The sequence below is a fragment of the Cricetulus griseus genome, chromosome 6, assembly GCF_003668045.3.
Source record: "Cricetulus griseus strain 17A/GY chromosome 6, alternate assembly CriGri-PICRH-1.0, whole genome shotgun sequence".
NCBI classification, from domain to species: Eukaryota; Metazoa; Chordata; class Mammalia; order Rodentia; family Cricetidae; genus Cricetulus; species Cricetulus griseus.
In genome coordinates, this window is record NC_048599.1 from 150,638,670 (window position 1) to 150,663,152 (window position 24,483).

The 24,483-nt window shown below is 39.0% G+C and overlaps 1 protein-coding gene across 1 annotated transcript; it reads left to right on the plus strand.

Moving 5' to 3' along the window:
• The first annotated feature begins 4,278 nt into the window (after positions 1 to 4,278).
• LOC100753242 (zinc finger protein 709) lies at positions 4,279 to 23,376 on the plus strand. The gene is made up of 6 exons (XM_027423607.2): positions 4,279 to 4,373; positions 4,655 to 4,997; positions 17,284 to 17,410; positions 17,589 to 17,649; positions 18,440 to 18,654; positions 18,766 to 23,376. Exons 1-6 carry the CDS (start codon positions 4,279 to 4,281, stop codon positions 20,985 to 20,987), a joined length of 3,063 nt encoding a protein of 1,020 aa, XP_027279408.2. The 3' UTR covers positions 20,988 to 23,376.
• The last annotated feature ends 1,107 nt before the right edge of the window (positions 23,377 to 24,483 follow it).

Genomic DNA, 24,483 nt, shown 5'->3' on the forward strand with positions numbered 1-24,483 from the left:
TTTATCTGTATAGTAAGTATAGCCTATCATATACTTAAGCTACATAGTATAACTTCAAGACTCTACTAGTCTGTGGAATGTTCCTTCATTGCATATTTTAGTCATAGTGCCAATAAATATGTATCAAACAAAAGATTTGATATAAAAAATAAATATTTTACAAATGAAGAGTACTTACTATGGGTAGCTTTTAGGACTAGATTTTCTTCTATCAGAGACCGTTAGGTGAATATAAAGTCATAGGATACATCAATCTACTGTAAACTTTATCAACACTGTAGACATTGTTTATAGTATATTGTTGTTTTCCTAAAGAATAAATTTGCTTATAACTTTTTACAATGTATATAATTTTAATACTTTTGTTTTTTATAATAATACTGCTTAAAATGTAATAATTTTATAATTGTTTCAAACTATTTCTTTGTATGGTTATTCTATAATTTTTGCATTGTATATTTGTGGAAAAAATGTTATCATTTACAACACTGAGGCAGGAGATTGGTGCTTGTAGCTGTCCATGATTACATACTGAGACACTGAGTAGAGAGAGAAAAAAGTCTTTGGGTAACAGTATCCATTAGCCTGGAATAACCAGGTCATGACAGCCGTGCACCTTCACATCTGTCATGGAAAGTTTTCATGAACAGTAAAATGTATAGAACTGATGATAGTTTGTGAAGGACCTGTTGAAATTCTTGAGAAAGTCTCTCCCTTGATTGGTGTTTTTCCTTGTTGATTTGTTGTAAGCAGGTAAAACACCATGTACATTTCCATGTTAATGGAAGTCTTTTGGTATTGAGTTTAAGCTTTCATATATATGAAGGATCTATTGAGGTCTATAATTGCTTATGCTGATCCTTTTACTGAATTCATTTGGGCTTTAATTTTCCTTCTGCAGTTGCTTTAAGATTATAGACTTTTGAAGTAGGACTACCTGCATTATCAGATTTCCATAAGCCCATGGGGCCTGGGAGAGTGTGTTTTGATTTGGATAGGAAATTATCTCCACAAAGTTTTGTGGTTGGGAATAGATTTTTAGTCTGCGGTTCATGATTCCTTACTGGGTTGCAATAACAGAGATCTAAAAAACAATTGGTAACACTTAAATGTTTTGAATACAGTGATTGAAAATTCAGACTTATATGTTCATTGATTCTCATATCACTGGCCTCACTCACCCATGTTGCATCATGTGATTTAACTGTACCTCCACTTGTTCTAATCATGCAACATGTGTATTGCATGTGATGTCATACCAGCAATGCCAATTAACAACTTCCTAAAGCACCTCAGCACACACACAAGACTTGCTGAATGTTGCAAAATGAAATACTTTAAATACACAGAGTTTTTTCCTCTTATGTAAATACTGATTTAGTTGTGGGAAACAGAATTTTCTATTTTTATCAACATGTAAGTACCAAATTAATTTATCTTGTATTGTATAGTATAGTGTAGCTTTAAAAATTGCTTAAGTTACTGACTTGTATTTTATTAAAAAAAGAATCATTCAATGATTGTTGGGTTACAATAAAGAAAAATATTTTAACAACTTATGAAATGGTCCTAACTGTATTTCTGACTTTTCCTACTGATTTACATGATATTTTCCATATTTGACAATTATAAAACCAAAGTATAAATTAACTCTGAAAAACATTCTCTATTACCTACATTATCAAATATTTAGCTAATATTTAATCTTTTATGCAAAAATAATATGCCCATTTCATTAATGTAAACATTTACTTTCATGCTAATAAATGATAAAATTATATATTTACCAAATTGGTTTTAAGTAGATTCTTTGATTTATTAACAGTAAATATATCGTTTAAACACCTACTTCATATACCTATATACACAGGGTGTCATAACAGTTTCTTAAACAAAAGAAGTCACAAAAAACTGAATTAGTCTGGTGATCTCTAGCTTATGGCATTGTTTTGCAGGCTTGACAAACCTTTGGCAGGTATGGCCTAGTTAGAGGTAAGTGGGTTCGTGAAAACCAGGCTTTTAGAATTACACCCATGACCCAGTTTTTGGCTACTTGTCTCTGTCCTTGTACTATTGAGGTGAGGAGTTACAGGCACAAAGTCTGGCTGCCATGGAAACATTGTCACACTGTTTTCATGCTATGATAGGCCATGTCACCTTAAATAACATCAAGAAATATTTCCATAAGTCTATAAGTATGGTATTTTCGATGAGAGAGAGAGAGAGAGAGAGAGAGAGAGAGAGAGAGAGAGAGAGAGAGAGAGAGAGAGAGAGAGAATATACCAAGAACTGACTGGTGCATTGTAGAGACCTCCCACATAAAAGTTTCTTTCTGCATTGTTTATTTCTAGAGATTTTCATTTAGTTTAGGTTTTCTCTAGGTTTGTAGACCAGAGCAGTGGAAAGGTTAGGTTTAGATTTTAATTGTGTTAGGGTTAGGAATTATGGAGTTACAGGGTTGGGTTAAGGTTAACTCAATTGTTAATCTCCATTGTAATCTTTCTGGAATTTGGAATAGCTATGGAAACAAATCACTCCCCGCATGTGATGTGTGTAAGGGATTCTTTAGACTAGGTAAACTGAAGTAGAAGTACCCACCCTAAAAGAAAATTACCCTTTGAAAATGATATAGAAATCAGTGCCTAACTCCTGAAGTGACCTTAGGTGGTATTGTTCTAACCCTCCAGTACTCTTCTTCCTCTGTTACTAGATTTTAATTAATTTTTAAAAATTAATTTTAAAATAATTAATTTACTTATTTGGTAGGGCAGTGTCTCACTGTGTAGCCCAGGGTTTCCTCACATCCACAGTGGTCTTCCTACCTCTATGTTCTGAGTGCTGAATTGCCAGCATGCTTTAAGACAATCCAGCTTAAGTGGTGCCATCTAACCTATTTAGGAAGGCATTATAATGGTCAGACAGAAAGAGCAATGTGTTATAAGAAGAGAGAGAGAAATGCAGGTTTATGCTTCTTTCTGTATAATTTCTGCATAAGTTCTTTTCAGGGACCTCACCTCAGTGAAGCTGGGATTCTTGATTGTGTTGTCAAAAAGAACTCTATCAATACGGAGCAGAATTGGGGTTTTATTATTTGTCAATCAATATGGAGCAGAACTGGGGTTTTATTATTTGTGAGCGCACGCACTGCCATCCAGTGTGAAGGTTAGATAAGGACAACTTTACCTTCCACTGAGTTTGAGGCAGGGTTTCTTGTTTGCCATTCCATGCTCATAATTATCTAAGAATTCTTCTGTCTCTACCTCCGATCTTGTCATAGGTGTACTGGGATTACAAACATGCACGGTTGTATTTGGCTTTACCTTTGTTCTGGAGATGTGTGCTCAGGTCCTCAGTTGCAGGGCAAGCACTTTACCTACAATAAACTATTTTTTCAGCCCAAGAGTTAATTAAGTTATTTTCAACATAAATTTAAGCATAGGTATTAGCAAGAAAGGCACTTCAGGAAAATTTGTGCGCTTGTCAAGGGGAGTCACACTTGAGTTTTATAACAGCTGTGTATACAACTTTTGTGACTTCTGAAGTTACATCTCCAACAGTTCATAAAAGACTCTTTTTCACTCCATTTTAGTAAATGAGACCATGGGTTGTTTCCTGAGGTGCCGTGGATGGGATTGCAAGGTCTAGTGTTAGAGACAGCATGGTGTGGTCCTGAATTCTACCATCCCCACTTAGATCTCCATGCCACCCCATTGTCTATGTAACTCAGCCTGCCTGGCAGGAATAATATTCCCAAGAGACATTTATGTCTCTCTCTTTGGCCAACAGACTATTGAAACAATAGAATTTTTCCAGGAATCTCATCATAGAAGAAAAGGCTGAGGACAGCCAGAGGAGAAACTTGTCTATGGGAGAAACATTTGTAAGACTGAATTTCTACCATACTCTCAAGACAGGAGCTGAGAGGAGGGAGGAGGGTGGACTGACTGCACCTCACACCTTAGCTGGACTACTTAGTTAAGCCTCCTACCTTATCCTGCCAGTAGTGACTTGAAGATGGGCTTGGGAGCAATCATCCAGCTTCCTAGTGTAACCCACATTGAATAAATCTTTTCCCATTTTCCCTTCCTCCCTCCCTCCCCACTTTCTCTACCTGGAAGGGTGTCTCTAGTCTGTAGCTCTGACTATCCTGGAACTTGCTATGTAGACCAGGTTGGCTTCGAAATCACTGAGATTCACCTGCCTCTGCTTCCCTAGTGCTGGGTAACACGTGTGCCTGGCTGCTTTTCACTATTAATTTAACACTTGTTTTGTGGGACGATGAGTAGCAGACACTGTTTCATTAGGGTAGTCAGGACACCGGCTCTGGTCCTAACTCCAGTAACCGAACGCAGCATCCATCAGACGCAGCCCTTGTGCCTTATACTTCACCACAGTCTGCCCACAATGAGCAACATTGTTTTCTTTTATTATTGAGTCTGTTGTAACCACATTAAAGGATTAGGGCATAGTTCTGTCCTTATTTTACAGATGGGGAAACCCATGCTCACAGAGAAAGTGGTTTTCTACTATACTTATGTATAACCGCGCCTCTTATCCCCCCATTTTAGTGATCAATTAAAGTTGAAAATGAAGCCACCTTTATTTTCACCCCACCTAAGCCAGGAAGGGTGACAGGCCTGTAATCACTTGGAAGGTTGAAGCAGTTTTCTGAGGGATTAAGGTCAAATAAGGTGCACAACAGAGTAAGGAGTGGTGTGCACTCGGGCAGGACTCAGATTGGCACTGGCCAAGCTTCGGCGCTTCCCCGCTCACCTCCCGGGGCTCCCAGCGGCTGCCATAAGTTCTCAGGGGACCTGAAACCCGCCCGGGATTCGGATGGGGAAGTGGTAACTCTCAGGCTCCGGAAGATCCTCCCACTCCCGACTTTTCATGGCTTTCCTGGACTCCGCCCCGCGCCAGTCTCTGTGCCCTTTCTGCAGTGGCGTTCCGGGGCAGTCGGTGTGGCGCTGCGGCGTGGAGGAGCCTGCGAGCTCTCGGTGAGGAGCAGGAAGGCCGTGGCTCTGGCCCTGCGAGGAGCTGACAGGCAGCTTAGCGCCAGGACACGGGTGGGGGTGGGGGAGGGGGCTGGAGGCTGGAGGGCTCTGTTTGCGGCTGCGGTTTGTGTGACGGAGGCGACAGGGTCTTTGCGCGGCGACACTGCGATCTGGATACTCCCCTGAAGCTCAGTCTGCTGTCCATCCACTCGGTCTCCTCCGTCCTCTTTGGTCTCCTTTCCCCTTGAGAACCCTGGCGTCTCTTCCTGTCCTTGGGCTTCCCTTCTGAAAGATTTCCAGGCAGGAGTTTAAAAGAGCTCCCAATGCCTCCTACCTTGGAAGAAAGACGCTGTCCCCATCAGTACCCAGTTCAAGCAGTCTCTTATCTCGGTGTTCTTGGCCAGGTCGGCCACTTTCCTGGCCTGAACCTCAGGAAATCTGTCTGTCGTAGGCCCAGTAAAGAACAGGATTGTGTCTTCAGCCCTCTTTGTGGCAGAGCGTGGAGAAAAACCATGGCCATGCTGTCTGCCCTTTGTGCAGTTACTTCCTGTGTCAGGCCCTCCCTGCACAAAGATAAAGAGGGTGGCAGCCATAGCCCTGCAAACTTGTACTCCCAGAGAGAATAAATAGCTTTGGCTTCAGTGTTAATAGGTTTGTGGTGAACTTACAAAAGTTAGTGTCATATTTGATATGGGCAACAAGTGACTTATTAAGTGTGAAATGATTGCTTATATTCTATTATTAAATAAAATTCAGAAGTCAGAGAGATGGCAGAGAATGGACCAGTGACCTCCCCCCTCTCTCTTTGCCCCCTTATTCAGCTCACTTATATTCTGTTCATTTTCTTTGGGTCTTTGATAGTTTCTGTTATTAGACCTTTTAGGTTCTTACTTATCCATCTGGTTTTATTTTATTTTTAAAAATCCAAGACAGTTGCATCTTTGTGGATTTTTGTCTTTTTGTTTTTAGTTTGGAAGCATTCTGTGCTAAAATATGCGTACCTAGATTTACTATTTCAACATTTTAAGGACACAAGTTAAGTACATTTATAGTGTTATGTTACCACTTGAGGGAGTCTCTTCAAATGGTGTGTTCACCGTAGGAAGGGAAGAAAACCTCAAAGAGGTGAGAATGAAAACTCAGTTCAGATTGACTTTGTCAAGCTGGATCAAACTTGGGAGAAGTTTGATGCCAGGTGGTTATATAATAGAATAATAATAGAATATCGAACATAATAGAATTTGGGAAAAATTTCCAGGCAGCTATCATTTCTATTCTAGGTTTCCAGGCAACAATAAAGTTTAACATGTGGCTACTTAGAAACTCCTTTACAAAGTACATGTGACCATGAAGATGGGTTCTGTAGCTAAAAGGCCTAGGATCTGGTATGGTCTCTGATAGCATAGAGGTCAGCAGGCCATAAAGTACATGTGACATCTCCCCTCATGATGGGGCTCTATTAACCGACAGCTAAAGATAAAAGGCCTAGGGAGGGAGAGTCTGGGATAGACATTTTTGGTGAGGACACCAGGTCATTAACAACCTACACTATCAGTTTTCTGGGTGGAATGCAGGTATTGCATCTTCTCCATTGAGGAGACACCTACATGTTTAACATTCCTGTTTTTTTGTAGTGATCTGTGGCCAAAAAGAGCTTTGTGCACCTAACAATCATTACTGCTATCTATACCTTAACAATTCCTTTTTATGATTTTGCTTTGAGATAGGGTCTCATTCTGTAGCTTAGGCTAGCCTGCAACTTTTGATCCTTCTGGCTCAGCCTCCGAAATTCAGGAATCGAGTATAGATGTGTGCTACTGTACCCAACATTTCTCATTTCAAACAGAAGTCTGCCAAGCCCCTGGGCTAGAGAATTTTAGGGTTTGGAAGCCAGAAAGATCCTGTAACAGGTGGGATAACCTGGAGACCAGGTTCATTTTCATATGTTCAATAGGCATATCAGCCATTTACCCCACAGGTAATCAACTTTAGACTTGATTAACTCAGAGAGGTTCAGTGCCCTGGCTGTTCTTCCATATGCCAGGGTGTTTGCTTCTTGGTGCTCACATCTGGCAGCTCAAAACAGTCCGAAACTGTAGCTCCAGGGTATATGATACTCTACACACACACAAAATATAAAAATCTTTTTTAAAAACTCAACTTTTGGTATTAGTGTTTTTCTGGATGTTTTGTTTTTTTGAGGGGGTTGTTTTGTTGTTGATATTTTGTTTTTTGTTATTGTTGTTTTCATTTTTTGGATTACCCGTTTTATGGATTGTTGGTTTAATCTCTACCCTCTCCAAACTCCATTTTTCCATTAATACTTTTTTCTCTTGGAAGCTGTCATTTATTGACAGCTGCATGTAAGCCAACCTACCCTTGAACTCCTGATCCTCCTAATGCTATGTGTTACTAAGATGAAGACTTGGTACATGTTACTATTTTTCTGGCTAAAAATGTGGAATCTGAAAGAGAAGGTATGAACAATCCTAGGGGTGCCTTACAGAAATTACTGGTCAGTGGAGGACTTCCCAGTCTTTTTCTGATTTTACCTTGGGTGCACTGGACACCCTTCCTGTTGTGAGGTATCATTCGTTGGGCTTTGCATAACATGTTATGCTAACACTAGCGATCCTGTGATCAGGACGAAGGGCAAGGAGTGCCTACTGAGTGCAAAAAGTGAGGCAGAAACAAGTTCCACTTTAATGCAAACTTTGTCCAGCTACCCAGGCTCCTCCTCTGAGCTTGGCTTCTTCCCTGAGGGAGCAGCTCCTGTCACTCAGGCCTCGCTAGCCAATCAGGATATTTAAGCCGGCCTTCCAATCATGATCTCCGGCAGGCGGTGAGGGGCGGGTTTTTTTCTGGCGGTGGCTGAGGGTGGTGCGAGTGGACTGCGCTGTGAGCGCCGGTACCGGGAACTGTGGGGAGAGAGTGGGCGAGTTCGGAAGCCACGCCATGGTGAGCGGGGGGCCACTGTCCCTAGACCGGAGGAGCGGCGGCTGAACCGTGGGAGCCTGTGCGGCGGGGCCTCCCCGGGGTTGGGGCGGGGCCACGCCGTGAGAGGCAACCTAGGCCCGGGACCGGCGGCCTCTGGGCAGCTCTGCCCCTCGGCCGAGAGGCTCCGCCCTGTGCCTGGACGCTCTGAGTAGGTGGTGTCACATTTGCTCTGGCCGGATCTCATGCGTGGCAGGACTGCCAGTTGCTAAAGGTGGCCTAGTTTCTCTTGAGTTGTAGACGTTCTGGTGCTTGCATGTCCTATTTCGGCTTAGGATCTGCTTTTGAATTAGTTTTGTGAAAGCTGTAAAGTCTGTCCAGTTTTTGGTTGATAGCGTGTTTGCTTTATACTGCTTTGTTAAAAATCAGTTACTGTTTTGGTGGGTTTGCTTCCGTCTTTTTTATTCTGCTTGTTTTTTATTTGTGAAAGACTGTACTAATTTGATCATTGTAGTTTTATTGGAAATCTTAAAGTAAGATAGTGTATTGTTTATACTTCAGTAGTGTATTAACTTTTTTCTCTTTTTGAGACAAGATCTCGTGTTTCCTAGGCTGGCCTCAAACTTTATTTTAGCTGAGGGTGACCTTGAGCTTGTGATCTTGCTACCTAGACCCACCTCTGCAGTGCTGGGATTCAGGGTGTGTGCCTATATGCCTTTTGTTGTTTTGTGTGCTGGGAAAGGAACAGCTTCGCAGTAGTCTAGCACACCACCAGCTCTGCTACAGCCTCTGTCCTTTGTGTTGACTAGTCTGAGTATCTCTTGCCATACAATGTTTAGATCAACTTTGTTACTTTCAACATAAATTCTTGGAGTTTGTGTTGGGGTGTGATGAATCTGTAGATCGTAATGATAACTGTCATAATTTTGAGGCTTCCTTTCCAGGGTCATAGAGATCTTCCACTTATTAAGTACTTTGATTATTTTTTTCATTAGAAATGTGTAATTTTTGTCTATAGGAGTAGTTACATTAATATGCCAAGTCTCACTTACCTTTGGTCCTATATAAGCTGTGTGGTGGTTTTAATTTCGAACTCTTAACAGTCTCAGTAGTGCTCTCCCATTTCTGGCAGTGGTTTTTGTTTTGTTTTGGTTTTGTTTGCAATTACTAGTATGATGACATGATTTTTACTATTTAAAATTGTCAATTTGGTGGACTACATCTTTACATTTTTCCTTTTATGTTGATGGGAATTAAAATGTCTGTTTGCATACTGCTAGGCATTTGTTTTACCTTGGAGCTTTGTTTACAGTCTGAGTTTAAAGGTTTGAATTGACTTGCTGTGTCTGTATCGATTCCAGCATGGTTTTGGTATATACTTTGTTTCCAGACATACTTTTACTCTGCAGACCAGGTTGGCTTCAAACTCTTGGCAGTTCATTTGCTTCAGCGTGCCAAATGCTGGTGTATGCAACCACACTGGCTCTGGTTCTTTTAATAATTATAAAAGTACACTTGAAAATTCAGGTTGCTGATGTTGAGAGTTTTTGCATTGGTCATTCTTTAGGTTTATTTTTTGCTTTGTTTTTTCTCCTGTGTTGTTTTAGTGTTATGGTAATGCTGAACTCAAAGTTTGAACTAGGATGTGTTTGCCTTTTCAGAGGAAGTTTTACAGAATTAGTGCCCTATCTTAATTGTTTGGAAAAATTGATGATTGAAATAATTTGTGTCTTAATCTGTCCTTGTTTTGAGAATTAGTGATTTCATTTCTTTAGCACATATAGACCTAATCATCTCTCTTTGTTTGCCTTTTGATAGATTATTTCAGAGAATTTGTTCATTTCTTCTAAGTTATTGAATATGTGGTCTGGAGTTGTTCATAGGATGCCTTATGGTTCTTTTAATCTTCATGCTAATGATGGCCCTATTTAATTCTCTCATCCAGGTACTGACCAGGCCTGATCCTGCTTAGGTTCCAAGATCAGGTGAGATCAGGTTTGTTCAGGGTGGTATGGCCATAGATGGCCCTTTATAATTGTAATCATTTATCTTTTTTAAAAATATGGCTGTAAGCTTATCAATTCTATCAGTATTTTTGAAGTTAGGTTTTGGAGTGATTGGTTATCTCTTGATTTCCTATTCACAATTTTTTATTCTCTAGTTGTTATGTTCCTATGCTTGATTTATTTCTTCTTCCTCTAGCTTCCTATTATGGAAGACTAAATGATTTATTTTTCATTTGTCTTCATTTGCAGAGTATGTATTTATTGATTTAATTCCTCCCAATATGGCTTGTGCTTTGTAGCACATATTTCCCTAAGATGTACTTTGAGTTGTTTTGAAATATTTAGATTTCTCTTGAGACTTCTCCTTTACCATGTGTTACTTAAAACTTTGATATCATTAATCCAGGTTTTCCAATGTGCTCTCTTTAGCTTAGAAATTTCCAGTGCCTACTCTTAAAGGTGCCAAAATTAGGGAGCATTTGCTCTCTCTTTCTATACAGGGTGAAAGTGTCACGGTGACTACCCCAGGATTTGTATTAACTTTCCTTTTTATGATTTTATTACTTATTTTATGTGCATTGATGTTTTATCTGCATGCATGTCTGTGTGAGGGTGTTGGATTCCCTGGAGCTGGAGTTATAGACAGTTGTGTGAGCTACCATGTGGGTGCTGGGAATTGAACCTGGGTTCTCTGGAAGAACAGCCAGTGCTCTTAACAGCTATGCCATCTCTCTGGTCCATGGATTTGTAATAAGTTTATAGCAATACTGCAAAATATATCTTGTTTCTGGGTTGGAAGGAACTTTAGGAAGGAAGGAAGACACAGTAAGGTTGATCACTTAGTGTCTTGAGCTCCCTTACGTTATCATAAATGTGGAATACAAGCTGTATTATCCATATGGTAGGAGAAACTATTCTCAGAGACAGCTACTCTTACTATCAACATGTAAATCTGATTTAAAGCACAGTTCACAGAATCCTAGCACTTGGGACACAGAGGCAGGCAGATCTCTGCGAGTTTGAGGCCAGTCTGGTCTATAACACAAGTACCAGGGCTGCCAAGGCTACACAGAGAAACCCTATCCAGTTAGCTAAAATAGAGACACTTGTCATTTTCAAGGGAAAGTTAGAGAGGATCAAGAAATAAACGAAATCGGAGGGGTTTAGAGAAAAACTGTCAATTGGTCTTCCGGCTGGTTTTATATTTAATTTTGGCTATTCACCTAGAAGTGGTTTGAAATGAGATCTAACTAATGGTAATTTGTCATGGTTTCTTCAATAGGGAATATAGATAGTCCATTTTATGTGTGGGGAGGGAGCAGTGAGTGGTGTTTGCAACAGGGTCTCTGTATAGACCAAGGCTGGCTTCAACTCAGATTTGCCTGCCTCTGCTTGCCAAGCACTGGGATTGAAGGTGTGTGCCACTGTGCCTAGATTTCTTTTTTCCTTAACATGCTAACCTAGGAGTCCTAGATTATATAACTAATGCTAGGTGGGCAGTCTATTTTAATTGTTATTTAACTCATCTAAGAGAAAAGATGACAGAACTTAAGAGTTTTGGAAATTATCAGGATTGGTACTAAATTCTTAGTTTCCTTTCTGATGCTGTGGTACAATACCCTGGTAAAAGCAACTTTAGGGAGTAAAAGGTTTATTCTGCTAACAATTCCAGGTTACAGTCCATTGAGTGGAAAGCAGGGCAGGATCCTGAAGCAGTCAGATCCATACTAGAGAGCAGAGCGAGAGTGAATATATGCATGCTTACTTGTACTCAGTCCCCCTTCCTTCATTTATGTAGTCCAGAGTCCTGCCTAGGAGATGATGCCACTTATGTGTATGGTCTTCCTGTCTCAGTTAATATAATCAAGTCAGTTCTCCTCAGTCTTTCCAAAAACCAACCTGATCAAGATAGTCCCTCATTGAGACTCTCTTATGAGGTGATTAGGTCGTGTCAGATTGGCTCTTAAAACTTACCCAGTGACTAAACATTTACTTTCCCAAACCAAAACCTGATGTAATAATAAAATAACACCAAATGAAATTGTTAGTCACAAATAAGAGTTAACAGTAATTTAGACACTTTCCTAAAATCAGAATTAACCATGCTGTATGAAGTTATAACTATGGAATTGAATAAACCTGGCCAGAAAGAAAATTAAAATCACAAGATAATGAATTATTTCAAATACTCCAAAACTTGAAAACATTTTGTAGAGTAGAAACAGTTTTAACAATTGGGAATCAGACTCTGTCTACTTAAAGAGTATGACTTTGAGTCAGAATAATCTGTTTGTGACACGTGAGATGTGTCAGTTGGTAAAGTCATGTGATGCATATACCTGAGGGTCTGAGTACTAACTAGCCCTGGGACCCACAGAAGCACCAGATGTTGTGGCACATGTTTAGAATCCCAATCCACATATGGTGAGATGGTAGGTTGAGACAGGAGAATCCACTCAAAGCTGGCCTGGAATAGTGCAGTAACAAAAATGGGAGATCCTGCCTCAGAGTTGGGAAGCAAGGCGCAGCCCTGAAGATTGTCTTAATACCCACATGCATGCTATGGTGGTTCTTTTTCAGACGGTAGCATCTGGAGCCTAAAGACCTACGGTCTGGAAAGTTTCTGTAGTATCAGAAAGTGAAGCAAAGGCCTTTTTGGAATTAGGAAAGCCAGCACTAAGTCTCCTGGGCCTTGCTATCCATAACCCAACAATAACCTATAAGCAGGAATTAGGTAAGCCAGATATAAGTCTCCCAAAAGAGTCATCCCTCTAAGAGTTAGTGACATCAGGTATATGCTTTCAGCCTTTTATCTGTGTCTGTAACAAAAGTCATATGGTTAAAAGTGGCACCACAGCATGACATTTACAAAGAGAGCTAAAGAGTATGACAGTAGCAACTGGAAAGATGGGAAGAACAGTAGGTACAGGAGCTCAGAGATAATGGATAAAGGAGTAAGATGGGCATCATAATTGAAGGCAGGTGATGGCCTTAGTTGTAGCATAGTTTAAAGTTCCCTGAAGGAACAGATTTAGGGTAAATTCCCTGAAATGACAACAAGGGAGTAAGAAAGTAGGGCTTTTGCACGTATAGAACCCAGAAAGGTAGAAGGAAAGACATTGGGGGCTGCAGGTATCTGAGGGTGTGTTTTACCTTAGGCCTTGATGGAAGAGGAGGTAGAAATCTCCAAGGGTCTCATAGGAGTAGGCTTCTGAGCGTCTGTGGGTAGGAAAGCTTTCATTGTAGAGAGATAGCACATAGCCATAGGGCCTTAATTCTTTTGAGGTTGGAAACTCCATAGTTAGGTTATCTGTCATGTCTGGGAAGCTGCCTTGTGCCTACCGACTATAAAATCATTCCCATGAGAATTTGCAACTTTGAAGGGGAAATCTTAATGTCCATATGAGACTAGTCTCTGATGAGTTATAGTCGTGTTTAATGTGAGGTAAAAGGTCTGTTAGAGGTTAATAAATCATCTATGCACTAAAGGAGGCTATTCTTTTATGAACATTTCAAGGAAGAAAGGGTTTTTTTGTTAGTTTGTTTTTGTTATGGCAAAGAGGTACAAATATCAATAAGAAGCTCTAAACCCTTTTAGGTTTTAGTTTTCAATGTAAGTTTTAGGTTTCAATTAGGCCTTTGAGGAAAGTTGTTATAGTCTTTCATAACTGTTGTGACAGAAGTGGCTGTTAGTGAGCATCTGGGGCTAGATGTGCCTTACGCTTGAAGGGGAATTTAGGAGATGCAGGATATATAGTAGAGATAAGGGAGGATGTTTGGGGCTTTCTGAAACATTCCTGAATGTTTATAGGGAGAGGATTGGTGTTATGAGTATTTTAAGGTCCCGGGACCCTTCAGATGTCCTAAATGGGAATGGAAGTTGGATGCAATATCCCTACCTAGGAAGAGAATCAGGCAGCTGGGTAGAACCAGAAGGAGTGAATAAAGAAGTGTTTATCATACATGTTAAGACGTTTCAACTGTGCTGCTTGGAGTTTATCATACATGTTAAAAGGTTTCAGCTGTGCTGCTTGGAGTTTGCCGTTAGTGCTAGGGAGAAAGATTGAGGACAGGAATGTTAAATCAGAAAGGTAACAGGGAGGAGGGTGTAGCTCCTATGTTGGTAGTATAGTCACAGCCCTTGCCATATCTTGGATCATCTGAAGCTCATACATAGAATCCCAAGGAAAACTCTCTTGCGGGTGGGGGCAGTTAGGATTCTAATGGTCTTCCAGTTTGCAATTTTGATAGTCCCATAGGGGATTTATTATAGCTGAGTTACTTTGTGCTCTCACAGCTGAAATGCTGTGATTAACAGCTGAAATGCTGTGACTTCTGAAATGGTTAGCAAATGGGAAGTTGCCACAGCAATCCCTTTAGTCTCCTGATTTGGCTTTTCTTGAGTCTTCTTAAATATTAAATAAAGCCTTGAAGGCTGTATCTGTGTAGAAAATAGGAGAGGAGTTTACTGTCCCTGTTCTGATAAAAGTTTTTGGAACTTTTATCTAATATCTGAAGATGTTTTATAAAATTTACAGGTAGGTTGCCTTTGGCCCTCTTGGTTCTTACAAATCTAGGTTAGTGTATTGGTGCATAATTTCAGCCAGCCTGTATTAAAATGAAGAAGTGTAAGGTTCTTGAACAGTTCCTCATTGTTAATGGGGTTGATAGCAGCTTTTCTCTTTCTAGAACACAGGGAATCATGTATTCCAAGGGTCCTTTCCTCCACTGTTTCCCACATAGGAGTTCTGATATAATCATTTGAGTTTCCTGTCAAGTACTGTAAAGGAACATGTCTTCTCTGTTATCAGGGTTAAGACTGGCTCTTGTCAACTCAGGTGCCTGCTAAAGTTTAGGTATGGAACCTCTTTGTATGCATATAGCAAGTGGTTAGAATGATATAAATAGGCACTGGAGAGATGGCTCTTCAGTTAGGAGCATTGACTGTTCTTCCAGAAGACTTGGGTTTCATTGCCAGCGCTCACATGGAGTCTCATAACCATCTATAACTCCAGTTCAAGAGGATCTAGTGCCCAGTTATGGTCTCCATGGCCACCAGGCATGCATATGGTGCACAGATATAAGTATAGGCAAACACTCATAAAAATAAATATTTAAAACTGTTATTAATATATTGGCCAGATTAGGTTAAAAGACTACCATTAGCCCTTGAATTCCTTAATGAAGATAGAGGGGAATTTTGGACAAAATGGTCATAGTTGTTAGATTTGGGGCAGATCAGATGGAGAAAGAGACATGTGTCTAGATTGTGCTGAGGTCCCTGCTAGCCACCTCACAAACAGTATATAGATTGGGTTTTTGAGAAGAGGTCTTGCATTCAGAGTTGGGCCTAGCTCTGCTTCTTTAGTACTGGGATTAAAGGTATGCACCACCACATGCAATACAGAGAATATTTTCTGAGGGTCAGAGTGTGTCTTTTACTTGCTTCCTGAGTTCTCTGTGTCAAACTCCTGGGTGAATTTGTGAAGGGGGGAGTATATCTGGGTTAGTTAGAAGAGTCATAGGAGACTTACAGGTGGAGAGAGAGGGGCAGTTTTCAGAATAAGAGAAATGAAGTCCCTTAGAATTGTAGACTACAGTTAGCTGTCTCCCATCAACCCACCACCTCCCATTACCTTAAGATACTAACAAAGAATTCCTTTGGCCTGTGTCCATCAGTTGTGAGTGGGAAGCATATCTTTCTGCACAGGCCCCAAAGAACTTCCTTAGCTTGTTCTGTGATGGGAGACAGTAGTGTGGGCTTTAACTAAAAAAGCTTTTGGACCTTGTTTGAGAGTCTCCTAAATCAAATACCTTTAGCTGGCCACCACAAGCACCAGAGGTATGAAGGAGAGTTCCTTTGTAAGCCTTTGTTTCGTCGTAAGCTGGACGAAACAGCATAAGAAAGGCCAATAACAGGCAATCAAAAGGATTATCGAAGACATGTACAAAGAATTTATTGAAATACTTAAGCAGTAAGCCCAAAGAGGGAGTTGCCTAGCTGAGAGGGTGAAGGAGTTCTTAATAGAAAGTGATTTAGTTTTCTATGATGTGGTCCATATCTGGGCAGATATATGAATACTTTATCTTGTGGAATAGTAAATTTTGCAGTTTGTGTTTTAACCTGGCCATTTTATAAAGTGCCACTAAATCTCCAAAATGTTGAGATTTGCTTTTATTTTTGGCCTTTTGTGTCTACAGAATAGTTTGAAAGTCTTTGGTTAATGTAAGGCAAGCCATCATGTTACTGTTTAGAAGACTGACAATTGCAAAACACTTGGATTAGGAGAAAGTTGGAAAATTAATTATTGGTGACTACTGATGAGTGGGTTTTTTAATTTCATGTGATTTTATAAAGGTATAATCCAGAAGAGGTGACATTTTGGTGACACTTCTCTTCCCCCTCCCTCTCATGGTTCACTACCTCCATTCCCCCTGAGATGGGAGCCTTGATATAGAGTACAGGCTGGCTTTGAACTCCTTGATGCAGGTGATCCTATATACTGGTCTCTCAAGTAGCTGGGATTGTAAGCACATGTAGACATATCTGCCTACATTGCATTCTTTGTAAAAACACATGCCATCTAATTGTTTCATGTTAATGTTTTTGTTAGGGCTGTCAATCATTCTTGCTAGGGTAATTTCTGGATGGTATAAATTAACTTTGAGACTTCTAAATGTTTTCTCTAGATGTAATCACACAGGATGGACTTAATTTCCCCACTTAGCAAATGACAATGTGCATGAACTCATTGGGATCTGGGGCTGATTCTCTTGGTACTTATGTATGTATAGAACATTCAGAAAGCTAATGTTCAGAAAATTTTTGTGTTTATCTAAGTCATTTAGAATAAGAGATGTGTTGTTATCATTTATGTTAGTGGGATGTCTCCCATAATCTTAGGTTCCCCAATACCAGAAAAGTCCACACTTTGTATGAAGAAATATATAAGTAAAAATAACATCTTGACTGCTAATGTTAGCTCTCTTTGGTACATCATTTGTCAGAACTATGCTATTGCAGGTGCTAGAAAAGAAATAGAGTGACCTAGCACATTCAACTTCCAGGCACTGTAATGAGGAGTGTTCCTACTCTGCTGTTTCTTTTTTCTTTAATCTTCCCACCCCCTCCCTGTGGAGTCAGAGTCTCATAGTGTAGGCTTGGCTGATCTAGAACTCTCTGTTGCTGTCTCCTTTCTCAATGTCTCAGGGCTAGCACTGGAATTTCAGTTTGATTGAATAAATTCCTGAATACCACAAAATTATATGGACATCTTATCAATTGAGTATAAATCTCTAGGTCTGTTAGTTTCATCTGTTCTTTTCTGTATATATTCGGGATGTTTTAGGATTTTTTGGCCTTTGAGGATGTGGCAGTGAAGTTCAGCCAGGAAGAATGGATTTTGCTAGATCCATCTCAGAAGAAGCTGTACAGAGATGTGATGTTGGAAACTTGCATTAACCTTACTTCCTTAGGTAAGAATGACACCATTTATTTTGCCAAAGAACAAGTGTTCCTTGGTTCTATGATTTGAAATTTGGAAGGGGGAGAAATCAGTGAATAAACAGGCATGGGTCATATGTACATCAAACCCAGAAATTCATTTTTTGGTACTTTCTAATAATATGTGACTTTTCTGGGTCTACATTGTAGGCATCAAATGGGAAGATAAGAATATTGAAGAGCAGTACAAACATTCTTGGAGATACCTAAGGTAATTTGCATATACAGGTAGGAGAAAGTTTTCCTTGAAAAACTCTTAATGTGTTATGAAAACTTACAAACAAAAGCAAAAGGAGCTGGAGGGATGGTGTAGTGTTTAAGAGCAATGGAGGACCCAGATTCTAGTCCCCACACTTACCTGAATCTCACCACCATCTATTACTTCCAGGGCATCCAATATGGTGAACAGATATACATATACAAAACGCCCATGCATATAAAATAAGTAGTAGTGAAATTTTAAATTAAAAAGGAAAATAAAAGCCAAAACTTTAAAATTGGCTTACTAGAAAAATTTCCCCAAAATACATATTTCAGTGTACGTATTTGAAAAAACAGTTTACTTGGAAACAATATTTAGACAACACACATACATATATATGATTTCTTTATGTATTTCATGTATATGTCTGTTTTGTCTGCACATATGTCTGCATACCAAAAGAAGGCTTTGGATCCCATGGGACTACAGTTATATAGGCAGTTGTAAGTCACCACCTGGGTGCTGGGAATTGAACTCAGGACCTCTGGAAGAGCAGCCAGTTAGTTCTCTTAACCAATGAGCTGTCTCTTCAGTCTGTGGGGGCTGTTTTGATAGTAGCTATTTATGAGCATATTGTAGAATCATCAGTTCATTTTGTTTGAAACTATTCAGGTGGCAAAAGTATACACTGATTTTTATGAATAGTGTAAGTCTAGCACCTGTTAGTAAGCAGTCATTAGTGAAGCAGCCATTGCTAACATGTTTATACTTTATTTTTTATTTATTTATTTTTTTACAGAAGTTACATGGTAGATGCAATCAATGAGCATAAAGAAGGTGGTCAGTTTCAAGAAACCTATATCTGGATCCGAAATCTCCATAGTATTGCAAACATTTCCACTGGAATAAAACTATTCGAATGTGGTGTGTGTGAAAAAGTTTTCACTTGTCATTCATCCTTTAAGGAGCACATCATGTCTCACTTGGGGGACAAATCATCTGAACACAAATATGGTAAGAAGCAATATAAACGCAAACAATAGGGAAACCTTGAACTCACAGATATTCAATGATACATAGGTACCTTATGAAAATGAATATTTTAAAGATATTTTTGTTTTCCAGGTTCATTTGGAATACAGCAACAAAGTCACAGTGGTGAAAAGTTCTGTAAGAAATGTGGAATGGCCTTCATTTGCCCCTGTTCATTTTCTGTAGATGGAAGAACCAACACTGAAGACAAATGTTATGAATGTATGCCATGTGGTAAAGCTCTGAGTTCTTCTAGTTCCCTTCAAAGAGTTCATACTGGAGAAAGACCCTACGAATGTGAACATTGTGGAAAATTCTTTAGACATCAAAGTTCATTTCGATTACACAAATTAACTCATATTGGAGGGAAACCCTATGAATGTAAACAATGTGGGAAAGCCTTCAGATGTTACAATTATCTTCAATTGCATGAAATTTTTCATATTGAAGAAAACCCTCTTGAATGTAAACAATGTGGAAAAACCCTCTGTTCTCCCAGCTCTCTTCGTTTTCATGAAAGGATTCATAATGCAGAAAAACTTTATATATGCAAACAGTGTGGTAAAGCGTTCAAATGTCAAAGTTACCTTCGAATGCATGAAAGATCTCACAATGGTGAAAAATGTTATGACTGCAAACAGTGTGGTAAAGCTTTCAGAAGTCACTGTTCCCTTCAAAGACATAAAGTAGCTCATCCTGGGGAAAAACCTTATACATGTAATCTGTGTGGTAAATCCTTCACTTATCCTTATTTGCTTCAGACACACGGAAGATTTCACACTGGAGAGAAACCATATAAATGTAAGCTATGCAATAAGGCCTTTCTTTGTTCCCCTTTTCTTCAAACACACAAAAGAACTCATACTTGGGGAAAACCCTATAAGTGTAAACAGTGTGGTGAAACCTTCAGAAGTCACAGTTTCCTTCGATCGCATACAAGGGCTCATACTGTAGAGAAACCTTATAAATGTAAGATATGTAGTAAAGCATTTCTATGTTTTCCTTACCTTCAAAGACATGAAAGAGCTCACACTGAGGAAAAGCTCTTTGAATGTAAGCAATGTAGTAAAATCTTCAGAGATTGGAGTACCTTCCAAGTGCATGAAAGATCTCATATTGTAGAAAAGCCCTATAAATGTAAGAAATGTAGTAAAGCCTTTTTTTATCCCTCTTCCCTGGAAAGACATGAAAAGATTCATAAAGGAGAAAAACACTATGCATGCAAATATGCATGTAAACAGTGTGGTCAGTCCTTCATTTTTCCTTGTCTACTTGAGAGGCATTTAAGATCTCACACTACTGAGAAACCCTATGAATGTAAACACTGTGGGAAAGCGTTTAGAAGTCTCACTTACATTCACATACATAAAAGAACTCACACTGAAGAAAGACTGTATACGTGTAAGCAGTGTGATAAAAGTCTAAGTTGTCCCAGTGCCCTTCAGTTCCATGAACTAACTCATACTAGAGAAAAGCCCCATGCATGTCTACAATTTGATAAAACCATCAGAAAATTAAGTTATTTCCAAGTACCTGAAAAGGCTCTGACTGAAGAAAAAACTTATACATGTCAGCAGTGTGGTAAAATTCTTGATTGTGCAAGTTCCCTTCAGCTACATGAAAGAATTCATACTGGAGAGAAGTCACATGAATGTAAACAGTGTGGGAAAACCTTCACAGTTCTCAGTAGTCTTCGAGTGCATGAAATGTCTCACAGGCATGAGAAACCCTATGAATGCAAACAACTCGGGCAAGTTTTCAGTCTTAGTAATATACATGAAATAAAGAAAGCTGAAGGAAATCCCTGTGAATGTAAGCAGTGTGGCAAGACCTTTGTTTCTCGATATTTACTTCAAATGCATGAAAGGTCTCATTCTGCAGAGAAACGCTATGAATGTAAGGTATGTGGTAAAACCTTCATTTATCCCTCTTTTCTTCAAAGACATGAAAGAACGCATACTGGAGAAAAACCTTATGAATGTAAACAGTGTGGTAAGGCCTTCAGAGTTCAGAGCTCCCTTCGATTACATGAACGAACTCATTCTGAGGAAAAACCTTATGAATGTCAACATTGTGGTAAAGCCTTCTGGCGTTTCCCTTCTCTTCAAGTACATGAAAGAATCCATACTGGAGAAAAGCCCTTTGAGTGTAAACAGTGTGACAAAACTTTCAGATGTCACAGCTCCCTTCAAAGGCATGAAAGAACTCATAGTCAGGAAAAACCATATGAGTGTGAACAGTGTGGTAAGGCCTTTAGATGTCACCGGTCCTTTCAAAGACATGGAAAAACTCATGCTGGGGAGAAGGCAACATGAATCTGAACTGTGTGCAAAAACTTAGATGTTCTAATTTCCTTGTAATGTTTGAAAATACTCCTAGGAAGAAAATCTGGTAGTATAAAACAAGTGGTGAAAGCTTCAGAGTTTTGTTGTTAATGTTTTTGTTTTGTTTTTTTAATCAATACTGGAGAAAGACCTATCAATCATATGTGTTAAGATGTTCAGTTCCCAGTCGGGCCTGGTGTAAATGCCTTTAATCCAGTGCTGGGGAAGCAGAGGCAGGCAGATCTCTGAGTTCCAGGCTGGCCAGGGCTACACATAGAAACCCTGTCTCAAAAATGAAGCCAAAAAAAAATTTTTTTTTTCAATTCCATTTGAAAACTTGAACATCTCTGGTAGAGCACCTTAGGAATGAATATAATGTGAGGTTATCTAATTTTCATATGTACTCTTGAATACATGATAATGCAAACAAGAGTAGCTCTTATAAGAATGGATGTTTTTTTGGAACAAGTTTGGAAAGTAAAGTTTGTAAACTTTGAACAGTCAAAATTATGAAGATTATTGGAAGTAAATCTTAAGTATATTGGAATCTTGATGCAAATTAACCTACAATGTTCAGATTTTTATAACATGAATATAATGTTGTGTAGGTTATAAATATATTGTGTTTACCAGGAATTTGTGTTTAATAGAAGGGCGTGGTGCCACCCTGTAGTATTGGCTACTTACGTGGCTGATGGAAGAGAATTACAAGTTCAGGACTTGTTTAAGCAGTTTAAGCCCTATTTTGCAATCAAAAGTGGAAGAATACTGGGTATGTTGTTCATACTTGGTAGAATACTTGCTGGGTACTTGTGAAACTGTAAGTTCAATTTGCAGTACTCTTAGCAAAAGTATGAGAATGTCCCAAAAGAATGAGTTGCCGTTTCTTTTAGAGAGGCATACATTGACATGAAAATTCTTAAGTATAGTCTTCCAATAGTAGAGGTGGTTTGTGATATATACATTATCAGACAATTTCATAACTGAAGATTATTGTGTTGTTACTTGCCCCAATGCTATGATAAAATATTCCAACAAAACAAGCTAGGAGGAGTTTCTTTTGGTTCAGAGGTTGAGCTGTGTCACAGTCTGACTTGGCACAGAAGTCACAGCAGGAGGAGCTTGATGGAGCATGTCACACTGTCCACAGTCAAGCAAAAAGTGAGGACTACTCATGGCTTCTTAGCTTTCTCCCTTTATACAGTCTGGAACCCAAACCCAGGGAATAGTACCGTCTCCTTCAGAGTGAGTCTTCCTGTCTCATCTTAAATCCCTTACAGGCAAGCCCAGAACCTTATCTCCCAGATGATTATAGATCTTGTAAAGATGATACTATCAAGTATCACAAATACAGTATAATCTACCACACACTACTCCAAACATGCAGTATATTATTTTACGGCTTGTTTTATACAGGGTTAACAGTACTTATTTAGGAAACTGAAAATATTTGATGTAAATATATGAAAGGATAATGATATAAAAGCTACACTTAAGAAGGCCCCATATTGTGAATGGAGTATTAAGGAATAGATGTTGCTCTGGGTTGTAGTGAGTTGTAGTTTAGTGAATGTGAATGTTAGGACATTACTATATACCAATATTACTACTATTAACTATAAATACTGTACACTTAGATTTTTATTATCTATAAAATATTGTCCTTAGTGAATTAGCTCATAACTTTTTCACTTTGCAAAATTAAATTTTTTTAATACTTTTCTACTTTCCTAGTCACGTATCAGTTTGCAAGTAAGAAGTTAGTATACCTTTGGATTACATTGTGTTTAAAAACATGAGTTTTTAAAAATTGCTTGCTAATTTACTGAAATCTATTTTATAAAGATTGCTTAGTGGATTTTGATTTGGGATTATCCAATAGTTTCTGAAATGGTCCTAAATGTACTTTCTCCATTTTGTACTAATTTATATGAAGGGTACTCAGCATTGATGATTCAACCCTGGAAAATATTGGTTCTCTATATTTTGCATTCTCAGATAATCAGCTAAGGTTTTTTTTGGGGGGGCAGACGTGGTAACAAGGTCTCACTGTGTAGCCTTGACTGGCTGGAACTCAGTGTGTAAACCAGGCTGGCCTTGAATTCAGAGATTCACCTGCCTCTGCCTCCTGATTGTTGGAATTAAAGGTGAGTGCCACAGTCAGGTAAGATTTAATACTTGATTAAAAATACGTATCTCAAATAGTATGAAAACATGCTTTCATTTTTAATAAATGCTGAGGTTGTATTTGCTAAAGAATGGTTTTTAAATAGATTTCTTTTTAAAGATGTTTTACGTGTGTAAAAAGAAGCAATATAGCCAGAAGCTGATTTCACACACTGGAGAGCTGCCAAATAAAAGTTTGCTTCTGTCATGTTGACACCTGGGTATTGTTTTGTTCTGTTTGTAGGTCATAACATAGAGAGTGTTAGAGTTAAGATTAAAGATTAGGGTTAAGTTTAGAGGAGTAGAGATTTAGGTTTCAGGTAAGGGTTAAAGTTTTTATTATGGATTAAGATAAGTCATTGTGGTACAGCTAGAGATTGGGTACTAAAGTTAGTGGTTTAAGTTTTAGGATTTGGTTTTTGCATTATGGATTAATGTTTGGGATATGGTTAAGGTTAATGTTAAACATGAGGTACAGTTTTCTGTATCATTAGGGCTTGGGTTGGGATCAGAGTTAGGTTATTAGTTGAGTTTAGGGTAGTGATAGTGGTAGTTGTATGGAGTAGGATTGAGAATAGGACTAGTGTTTAGGATTTGGAATGTTAGGTGTTATAGTGAGCATTAAGGTTGGCAATAGAGTTAGCATTAGGGTAAGAAATTGAGATTAGGTTTAGAATATAGTTAAATGTTAGTTTGAAGCAGCAACACATTCTGTCTTCCAAACAGATCTTTTGTGGTAGTTTGAGTAAAAATGGCCCCCATAGGACCATAGAGAATGACACTATTAGGAGGTGGCCTTGTTGGAGTAAGTGTGGCTTTGTTGGAGAAGTGTGTCACTAGGGGGCAGGCTTTGAAATCTCAAATGCTCAAGCCAGGTCTAGTGTGACATTTTGTTTCCTGCTGTCTGCTGACCTGAATGTGGAACTCTGAGCTCTGAGCTCCTTCAGCACCATGTCTACCTACATGCTACCATGCTTCCTTCCATGACAATAATGGTGTAATCCTCTGAAACTGTAAGCCAACCTTAATTAAATGTTTTCCTTTGTAAGACTTGCCTTGGTTATGGTATCTCTTCACAGCAAGAAAACCCTAACTAAGACACCTTTCTTATGATTAGAAATGAAAAGAAGTGTGTTAGGTTGGAAAATTCAGAAAACTGACAGTGTTTTTTGTTTGTTTGGTGCTCAAGATGTTTATAATGAGTCATGTTGTATCGAAATTTAGTATCTTAGAAGTACACTTTCCTTAGGACTCCCTAGGTCAATAGCCACTGTGGTAAGAGTCCTGTTAGGTCTGGGCTAAGGGAGTATTTCAAAGGCCT